Source organism: Falco punctatus (assembly GCF_963210335.1).
Source record: "Falco punctatus genome assembly, chromosome: 1".
In the NCBI taxonomy this organism is placed as follows: Eukaryota; Metazoa; Chordata; class Aves; order Falconiformes; family Falconidae; genus Falco; species Falco punctatus.
Genome location: NC_137580.1, coordinates 37,634,843 through 37,644,870, shown reverse-complemented (window position 1 = coordinate 37,644,870; position 10,028 = coordinate 37,634,843). Strand labels below are relative to the sequence as shown.

Sequence of the window (10,028 nt, the reverse complement as noted above, 5' to 3'; positions counted from 1 at the left end):
TGGCCGCAGGCACAGTCTCATGGCTGAAGGCTGATTTCCTACCTGGAATCAGGCAAACACCCCTTCCTCTGCCGTGTCCCCTCCGACTGTCCCTGCCACCCAGGTGCCAGGTCACACTCCTTCCCCAGCTTGGGAATGTGTCCCAGTGCCCCACAGGGACCCCAGGCCCAGCCTGCAGGGCAGGCAGGGAGGGGGCACACACCAGGACCACAGGGGTTCACACCGTGGTCGAGGATGGAGGAGTGGGTTTGCACCAGTGTGCTGAGTGGTCCCAGCCCTCCCGGTGTGGGAGTGTGGGGGATCCCCCTGCCTGAGGCCTTGCTGGCCATGGGGTGCCAGGCTGGGGGTAGGGATCTGGGCAGGGACTCGTGCTGCCCGGCAGCTCAGGGGACCTTGGGGGTGGGCGTGGGGGCATGGCCCCATCCCTGAGGGTCACCGGGCAGGCAGGGCCAGAGGTGATGGTGGGGGCCGGGTCCAGCAGGGGCTCTGGAGGGTGCTCCCGTCCCCCCGGGGTACCCTGAGTGGGGGGTTGGGACGAGCACCCGCCCAGCAGACCCTTGTGGGCGTGGGGCGGACCCTGGTGCAGGCAGGCGCCGTGTGAGCCCTTGCTGCCCCCGGCCCTGTCACCTGCCCCCCAATCCATCTCCCAGACCGGCAGCATTCCAGCCCCTGGGCACGGCAAACATCTGCCTCCTGATCCAGGTTTAATTAACCTGCTGCCGCCTCCCTCCCCCAGCGCCAGGCATGTCCTCCCCACTGCTGCTCCCGGCCGTGGCTGCGGGGCCTGTGCCAGTGCTGGGGCTAGTGCCAGTGCCGGCACCAGTGCCAGGGTTAGTGCTGGTGCCAAGGCTAGTGCCAATGCCCGCACCAGAGCTGGTGTCAGAGCCAGAGTCAGTGCTAGTGCCAGCACCAGAGCCAGGCACCCAGAGCTGGTGCCAGCAGCAGAGCCAATGCCAGTGCTGGTGCCCGTGCCAGTGCCATTTCCAATGCCAGCACCAGAGCTAGGCACCCAGAGCCAGTGCCAGTGCCAGAACCAGAGCCAGTGCCAGCTGTGCCCCCTGGGGCCACAGCAAGCCCCTTTGCCGTGGCAGGCGGGGGAGCCAGTGGCTTGCTTCAGGTGGTGAAGCCACAGCAGGAGCACCAGGCAGGTTTCTCCTGGCACCTGCCAGACTGCAAGCAAGAAATGCCAGGAGACCCCCAGTGCCCCTGGCAGGGCAGGGGGCTGGTGCCGTGGGCCAGAGTGTGGTGGCACCCCCAGCATGGTGTCCCTCAGGAGCAGCAGAAAGGGCAATGCCCCCACCATGGAAGGGGCAGCACTATGGTGGGGTGTGGGCACTGCCAGCTTGGCACAGCATGAGGATCGGGCAGAGCAGCATGCAGCCAGCCTGGGCCTGGTGGGGACACGTGCGTGCACATGTGTGTGTGCATGTACCAACATGGGGGGGGCTGTGTATGTGTGTGTAGCTGTGCTGACATGTGATGTGTGTGTGTGCACGTGCGTGCACTGGTGCAGCGTGTGCTGGGATAGCTGTGCCATTCCTTGGGGAGGTGTGTGTGTGTCTGTGAGTGTGTGTGAGTGTGTGTGAGTGTGTGTGAGCATGTGAGTGTGAGCATGTGTGTGAGTGTGTGCGAGTATGTGTGAGCATGTGAGTGTGAGCGTGTGCGAGTGTGTGTGAGCATGTGAGTGTGAGCATGTGTGTGTGAGTGTGTGTGAGCATGTGTGTGAGCATGTGAGTGTGAGCGTGTGTGTGTGAGTGTGTGCGAGTATGTGTGAGCATGTGAGTGTGAGCGTGTGCGAGTGTGTGTGAGCATGTGAGTGTGAGCATGTGTGCGTGAGTGTGTGTGAGCATGTGTGTGAGCATGTGAGTGTGAGCGTGTGTGTGTGAGTGTGTGCGAGTGTGTGTGAGCATGTGAGTGTGAGCATGTGTGTGTGAGTGTGTGGGTGAACATATGTGAGCACGCATGTGACAGCCTATCTGCCCATGAGCACCCGAGCTGCACAGCGTGTGTGTGTGCAGCTGTGCCGAGCTGCAGGCTGTGCACACACACGCATGGGCAGGCAGCTGTGCCCCGCGGGGGTCCCTGTGCTTGTGCATGGCCCCTGCGCTGCTGGTGGCCCCACGCACCGGACAGTCACCCCTTACTGCAGCGAGCCCGGCTCCACCCGGTGCCTCCGGTGCGTGCCGTGCCCCGGCTCTGCCCGGTGCCCCCTGCCGCGGCAGCTGCAGCTCCCAGTGTCGCCGTGATTTACAAGCGCAGGCCCCGGTAATGTCATTTGCCCCAGACCGGCGGCGCCGGGGTAGCTGCCCTGTCCTGTACCGGAGCCGTGACCCCCGGCCCGAGCCTCCCCGCCGCCGCTGCCCTACGGGCCGGACCCACCGCTTGCGGCGCGGCTGTCGCGATAGTCGCCGGGAGGCCCGGCCTGGCCCGCGCTGCTCTCCGCGGGGCCGTTACCGGCGGCCGGTCCGAGCCCGCCCCGAGCGGCGCCGCCGCACCCCGCGCCCGGGCACCCGGTGGGGCTGGCGCCAGGCCCGCTCCTGCCAGCCAGGTACGGGCGTCCCGAGGGCCGGGCTGGGCCCTGGAGCCGGGAACGGCGGGTGGGGGGGACCGGGGTCCATCACCCGGGAAGGGCTGGCTCCGTGGAGTCGGGTTCCGTGACCAGGGAACACAGGGTCGGTGGAAAATGGGGTCCGCCCTACCCGGAACAGTGCGTGCAGGGCAAACGGGATCCATGGCCCGGGAACAGGAGGTCGGAGCAACCGGTGTCGGTGTCCCGGGAACGGCGGGTTCCCGGGAACCAGGGTCCGTGCTACCGGCAGCAGCGTGTCGCGGGGCTGCGGAGCTCGTCCCGTCTGGTAGGGCGGGCGGGCCTGTTTCCCGGGAACGGCGGCACGGGGGAACCGGAATCCACGTCCCCGGGAGCGCGGTGTGTCGAGGGAAGCAGGCTCCGTACCACCGGGACTGGTGGACGGGTCCGTACCACTGGGAGTGGCGGCGCGGGATAACTGCGGTCCGTGCGGGAGCGGCGGCTCGGGCAAACGCCGGCCCCATGTACCGGCACGGGAGCGGTGGCTCCGCGGTGGACGGGCTCGGCGGGGCCGGGCTCGGTGCGCCCGGACCGCTGTGGACCCGGGGAACGAAGCCCGCGCGCCCCGGTAGCGGCGGGCGAGGTGCCGGTCCGTGCGCCCCGGAATCCGGGATAACGCCGCCGAGGCCGGGGCCCGCGCCGTGCGCTCCGGGAGGATGGGACGGGACGGGGGACACGGCCGCGTGCCCGGACGCCGCCGGAGCTGCCGCCGGAGCTTCCGCCGAGGCTGCGCCGAGGCGCGGAGACGAGCCGCGCTGCTGCCCGGTACCGCGGCGGCGGCTTCGATGGGCCCGGCGCCGTCTCGTCGTCGCTGCCAGCCGGGGCCCGTCCGGCGGGGAACCGGGCGGCGTGGCACCGCGCCGGGGCGCGGCGTGGCCGGGCGCGGCGTGGCGCGCCCGGGGCCCGACGGGCATGGCCGGGCGGCCCGGGGCCGCGGCGGAGCCGGTGCGGACGCCCCGGCGGGCAGCGGGGCGGGCGGGGCGGGGCCCCGGGATGCGCGAGCCCCCGCCCCCGGGGGCGCGGGGCTGTCAGTCACGGGGCGCGGCCGCCAATCAGGGCGCGGGCGCCCGGGATTTTGGCAGGTCCAGATGGAGCGGGGCAGAAAAGCGCGCGCCGCCGGGGCCCGCCGCGCACCCGCGCTCCCGCGCCGGGGCCGCCAGCAGCCGCGGGCCATGCCCCGGACCCGGCCCCGGACCCGCACCGGGCTCCCCGAGCCAGCTGCCCCCGCTTCCGCCCCCACGCGGGGCCGCCCGCCGCCCGCCGCCGCCCCCCGCCGCCCCCCGGCCATGCCCGCGCCCCGCCGGCTCTGAGCGCGGCCGGGCGATGGAGGCGGCGGCGCTGGCGCGGGAGGGCGGCGGCCAGGGCCCCCCGCCCCACGAGCCCATCAGCTTCGGCATCGACCAGATCCTCGGCGGCCCCCACGAGCCCGCGGGTGGCGGCGCGGGGCCGGCCCGGGCGGCGGGGGAGCCCGACTACGGGGGACTCTACGGCGGCGGCTACGGCCCCGCCTGCTCGCTCGGCTCCTACAACCTCAACATGAGCATGAACGTGAGCGTCAACGTGACCCCCGCGCCCGCCGCGCCGCCCGCCGGGGTCATCCGCGTCCCGGCGCACCGGCCCGCGCCCGCCGCGCCGCCCGCCGCGCCGCCCGCCGCGCCGCCGGCGGTGCCCGGGCTCTCGGGGCTCACCTTCCCTTGGATGGAGACGACGCGCCGCATCGCCAAGGACCGGCTCTCAGGTGAGCGCGGCGGGACGGCTCCCTGCGGCTTCGACGGCTCCCGACGGCTCCGGCAGTTCTGGCGGCGCGGGGCCGGGGCGGGCACAGAGCGGGGCCGAGGGGAGCGGCCGGCGTTGGCCGGGGGTCCCAGCGCCCCCCGCAGCGCGGGTCCTCGCCCGCCCCGCCCCGTCCTGCCGGCCGCCGCCGCGGCCCCGGGGGAAGCGGCCGCCGTCGGGGCCCGCGGAGAGCGGCTCAGGGCTGGCGCAGGCACCGGCAGCTCCGCCGCGGCCCCGCACCGCGCCCGGTCCCTGCCCTCGGCCCCGGGGGGCGCCGGGTGCCGGCCCTGTCCCGCCCGTAACGGCGGGGCTGCGGGGAGCCGGGGAGCAGGGAGGGGGCTCTGGCGGGAGCCTGGCAGTGGGGACCTGCTGTGGGGCTGCAGAGCAAACTCCACCCGTGTGTGGGGCTGGGCAGGTGACTCGGGACGGAGGCACGCAGTGGGGGTGACCGGGGGGTCAAGCTGTGGGGCGTGTGGGATTCCGAGACCCGCACATGCAGGGATGAGCGTGGGACATGGGGTGCCGGTGCCATGGGAGAGGTTGGGGCTGGTGTGAGCTGGTGCTGGGGCAGGCGGGTGGTGACGCAGGTGTTGGGGAGGCGGTGCGGGGTCCTGGTGCTGCCAGTGAGGCTGGGGGCTTAGCACCCATGGTGGGGTGGAGCACCTGGGGTGAGGTGCTGGTTGCTGCACCCCAGAGCAGGTGCTGTGGTTGGGGTGCTGGGCAGCAAGGCCATGTGATGGGCGCCTGCAGGTGCTGGGGAGCCCTGGCCTGGCTCAGCTCAGCTCGGCTCCTTCCCAAGATGGCGGCACTGCCACGTCCGCAGCGCACGGCTCCATGCGGGGACGAGGCTGGGGACGGCACGGGGCTGGGGGCTGAGTGCTGGCTACAGGGGTGCTGAGGCCATGTGGGGTAGGAGGCCACGGGCTGTGGGGGCCCAGCCCAGGCACCAGCAGAGCTGGGTTCACCTCCCGGCTCACCCCGCCATCCCAGCGGTGACAAAGCACCGTTCCCATGCAGGGGTGGTGGGTGACGTCCCTGTCTCCTGCCTGGCGCCAGAGGTGGGTAGACGGGGCGGCCCCTCCCCAGCACGGGGTCTCCTCGCCACAGCCATCACTCAGCGCCGCTGGCCTTGGGGTGGTCTGTGGGCTGTCAGCATCTGTTCCCTGTGAGGGGCCGCCCCACATGGGGAGGAGGTGTGGGGGCCTCCATCCCCCCGACTGCATGGCTCCACCTGCGTCAACCGCGTCCGCCCCCGCCGGCGGGCAGGCTGGCCTCCTGCCCGCGCTGCTTGCCTGGGTGCTGGTGGGAGGGAGGGTCTGGCCTCGCAGGGAGGGTCTGCCAGGCGCCAGGCTGTCCCTGGGGCTGTGGCAGGGTCTGCCCCATGTCCCTGTGGCATGGGGTGTCAGGGCCCCATGGCGGCCTCCTGGGCCAGGGTGTGCACAGCCCTGCCCGTGCAGTGCTGGCACCAGTGAGGGCCATGGTGCCATGGGGCTGTGGCTTGGCCATGGGCCACCACCACAGCAGGGGGGGAAGCAGGAGCTGGGTGCTGTACCCCGCCAAGCTCTCACCTTCCTCCACACTGCTTTGCTACTCTGATGCTCCCTGTGGCTCCAGTTCCAGCTGGGGCTGGGATGTAGCACACGGGTCTCACCGTCCCTGGCTCACACCCTGGCCGTGCAGGGACAGCCCCTTCCCCAGCCCTCGGCACCCGGGCAGCCAGCAGAGTGTGGGAGCACATGGAGTGAGATGCCAGCTGCCTCCCGACAGCTTCTGGGGTCCCACCCCTGCCCCAGGAGGGCTTGGAAGCCCCAGCCATGCTGAGGAGGCTCCTCTGGGACTGTGGCAGGGCTCGATGGGGGTGGGTCTATGCTGCCAGGAGCCTCACTGGCCCCCCACCAGCCCTGGGACTGGGTCTGCCCCACCACTCTGCCAGCCCTGATCCCTACCCTCCAGTCCGGGAGAGTGCTTGTGCTATGGCCATGGGGTGGGAATGGGCCCTCCGGTCACGTCTTGATCTGCCCCGTGTGTCCCAGGGCTGTGGGAGCAGGTGGGGACGACTCTGGGTCTCCTTTCTGCCAGGCAGTGCTGGTGGCCTCCCCTGGAGGTCCCCATCCCCACAGCCCCACGCATCCCCCCTCCAGCTCCAGTGCTGCCCGGGCTGTGCCCACTCCTGCCCTGCCCTCTGCCCGGGCTCTGCCCGGCCTCTGCCTGTGTGGCAGCAGCAGTGGGCAGTGCACTCTGCCCCTGGCTCCCCCTCACCCACCCTCTGCCCGCAGCTGCGCTGTCGCCCTTTGCGGCGACTCGGCGGATTGGGCACCCCTACCAGAACCGCACGCCGCCCAAGCGGAAGAAGCCACGCACCTCCTTCAGCCGGGTGCAGATCTGCGAGCTGGAGAAGCGCTTCCACCGCCAGAAGTACCTGGCCTCAGCCGAGCGCGCCACTCTGGCCAAAGCCCTCAAGATGACGGACGCCCAGGTCAAGACTTGGTTCCAGAACCGTCGCACCAAGTGGAGGTAACAGGGCCGGCTGTCGCAGCCCCTGCAGCTCCAACCCCCTGCCTCCCTCCAACAGCTGCCCCTCGCTGTGGCTGTGCCCCCCAGGAGAGGCTGGGCTGGGGTGAGATGGGGTGACTGTCCACACTGCATCCCCTGTGCCCGGTGGGGTGAGGCATGGTGGTGCCGAGGGAGGGGTGGGCTGTGGGGCATTGCTGCATTGGTGCACAGCGGTGCCAAGAGAGGGACTGGGCTGTGGGGCTGCTCCGGACTGGTGCACTGCGGTGGCAAGAGACAGCCCAGGCTGTGGTGGTGGGGAGGCTGTGGGGCATTGCCACACTGGCACACCATGGTGGCAGCGGCAGGACAGACTGCGGGCAGAGGCTGCAGGGCACTGCCACACGGGCACACAGCAGTGCTGGGGCTGCGGGGTGTTGCCACAGCGGCACACAGTGGTGCCGGGAGTGGGATGGGCTGCGGGCAGCAGGGCAGTGCTGGACAGGCCCTGTGTGCTGGCAGGAGGCAGACGGCGGAGGAGCGCGAGGCAGAGCGCCAGCAGGCCAACCGCCTGATGCTGCACCTGCAGCAAGAGGCCTTCCAGAAGAGCCTGAGCCAGCCGCTGCCCCAGGACCCGCTCTGCATGCACAACTCCTCCCTCTACGCCCTGCAGAACCTGCAGCCCTGGGCTGAGGACAACAAGGTGACGTCCGTCTCAGGGGTGGCCTCTGTGGTGTGAAGTCCCCTGGGAGCCATGGATGTGCCGGGAGGTGGTGGTGGGAGCCCGGCAGGGTCTGAGCCCAGCACCTCCAGCCCGTGGCAGGGAGGGGGCTGCTGCTTCCCAGGAGCCCCTACCATTGGCAGCCCCTTCCCCGCCACCGGCCAGCCCTCTCGGGGCCCCCCTCAGCCACCCCACAGCTCCAGGTGGGCGGATGTGCCCCTGCGGTTGGACTCAAAGCTCTGCTGACCCCTGCCTGGACACCTGCCTGGGGTACCGCTGCAGGCAGCCGCTTGCCCGGACCCCCTGGGAGCTCAGGGCTGGGCCCCTGCACCCCCCGGGCCTCTGCAAGTCCAGCCCCTCCTCCCCAGAGCCCCCTGCTCTGGGGGCAGCTCCTTGGTTGGTCCCTGCTCAGGACCTGCTGCCCATCCACCAGCAGCTCTCCCAGCCGGCCCAGGCCCCACTCCCCGGGGCAGCCACAGCCCCCATCCCACCCAGCATGGGCTGAGCGGGGTGTGGGATGGACCCCCCCTATTTCCAGTGCTGGGAGGCCCCCTGCCCTCGCTGGTGGCCGATGTGGGGTCTGCACCACCTGCACACACTTGCCTTATCCTGGTTGGAGTTTGTCAGCTCTGGCTTCGAGCTGTGACTCCCAGGCTGGACCAGGACCCTGGCACCCCCACCCCCCCGGTGGTGGCACAGATTGAGGACTGGGCTCGCCAGCCCGGTGGGCCAGGCTCCTGGGTGCTGCCGAGCTCCTGCAGCCCTGGGCCTGGACGTGCCCCTGCAGCTGCCTGCGATGGACTTGGGGTGCCCCTGCATGCCGAAGGATTGCACTGGCCCCCCCTGAGTGGGACTGCCCTCGTGCCTGCCCCCTCCCCTCCCCTCCCCCCCTCCCAGCTGTGGTTCCTGGGACACCCTTCACCTCACCCTGTGCTGCCTGGAGTCTGACTGAACCTTGGTCCAGCGTCACCCACAGCCCACCCATGGGGAGGCAGAGGGGTATGCTGGGGGCTGAACCCCCCCTCCTGCAGCAAATGCCTGCCCGCCCCTCACCGGTGAGACTCTGAGTGTCCCCAGCCTTGGTTGGGGACCCCATCCCCTGCCCCACTCCCCCACCAGGGACCGATGCCCTCAGCCCCACTCCAGCCTCAGTTGGGATGGGACATCGCCCCCCCACCCCAGCTCTGCCCTGCTGTGCCCGGTCATCGGGACCCCCACCAGGGCCAGCTCCGGCTGTGGTCCCTGGCTGATGATGGAGGTGAGGGGGGCAATAGCGACGATCCTGACCCTAAACTTGACCTTGACCCTCAACCCGCCGCTGTCCATGGTGCTGCAGACGCTGCTCGGGGAGCGGCAGGAGCGTGCCCCGCGCCCGCAGGGCCCCCTGGGGCGCGGGCGGCGGGCAGGCTCCTGCCGACCTCTCCCGTTGCTCCCGGGAGGAGGCGGGCAACCGGTGCCGGTTCCCCGGCGGCGGGATTGGCTGCAGTTCCGTGACGCGGCCCCGTTTTACCGGGGAGTGGGCGGGTGTGTGTGGTGTTGGAACCGCCGCGCAGAGCCGCCGGGATGAGCGCGGCCGAGGGCTGTCCCCGGTACCGGTGGGGCGGCGGCGAGGCGGTGCTGCGTGCCCGTGCTGAGGCTGCCGGGTACCGGAGGCTGCTGCGCGCCCGCGCCGCCGAGGTGGAGGCGCTGCGCGGGGCCGTGGGCGCGTTGCACCGGCAGCTGGAGGGGCTGCGGGACCGGCGCAGCGGGGAGCTGGCCAAGTACCAGGTGCGGGGGGTCGCCGGGCAGTTTGGGAGGGGGCAGATGGCTGGGCTGTGGGGAAGGGGGCGCGGATTGGGGGGGCAGGCACCGGGAGGGGGGCGGTGCGGGCCTGGACGGCCGGAGGGATGGGGGGGAGGCGGGATGGGGCTGGGGAGGGGGGTCCGGGGGGCGGGATGGGACGGGGGAGGGCCAGGTGGGGCTGGGGAGCGGGATCCGTGAGGGGCGGGGGTCCGTGTGGGGCGGAGGGCCGGGGGTCCCGGGCGTTGCTGACGGCCCGGCCGGCAGGAGCGGGTGGCGGAGCTGGAGAGGGAGATCGGCGAGGCGGAGGCGGAGATGGCCCGGTGCCTGCGGGAGTACCCGGCGCTACTGCGGCTGCGGATGGCGCTGGAGGCGGAGATCGCCGCGTACCGGTACGCGGGGAGGGGCGGGGGGGCGGGCGGGGTGCGGGGCTCAGCTGGGGCCTGTCTCTTGCAGAGAGATGCTGGAGGGCGAAGAGCTGCGCCTGGGCTGCCTGGCCCCGCCGTGACGGGACCCCCGACCCCGCCGCGGGACCCCGCGCTGCCGGGACCCGCACGACCCTGCGCGGGCCCCCAGATCCCGGAGTTCTGCACCTTGGGGTCCCCTGAGCCCCCGCTCGCCCGCGCCCTGGGACCTCCGCCCCAGACACCCAGGCCATGGGATCCCCGGACCCTCTGG

General features: G+C 71.8%; 1 protein-coding gene across 2 annotated transcripts; it reads left to right on the top strand.

Annotated features, from left to right (window-relative positions):
• The first annotated feature begins 1,892 nt into the window (after nucleotides 1-1,892).
• On the top strand, nucleotides 1,893-9,923 carry TLX2 (T cell leukemia homeobox 2). 2 transcript variants are annotated; one of them, XR_013924939.1, is made up of 5 exons: nucleotides 1,893-4,325; nucleotides 6,637-6,874; nucleotides 7,373-9,338; nucleotides 9,618-9,742; nucleotides 9,807-9,923. XR_013924939.1 is itself a non-coding variant. In XM_080372461.1 (3 exons), exons 1-3 carry the CDS (start codon nucleotides 2,684-2,686, stop codon nucleotides 7,587-7,589), a joined length of 2,097 nt encoding a protein of 698 aa, XP_080228587.1. In that variant the 5' UTR covers nucleotides 1,893-2,683; the 3' UTR covers nucleotides 7,590-9,376. The 2 variants fall into 2 exon arrangements, 1 of the variants encoding a protein (XP_080228587.1); XM_080372461.1 differs by lacking the exons at nucleotides 9,618-9,742; nucleotides 9,807-9,923 and having other exon boundaries at nucleotides 7,373-9,376.
• The last annotated feature ends 105 nt before the right edge of the window (nucleotides 9,924-10,028 follow it).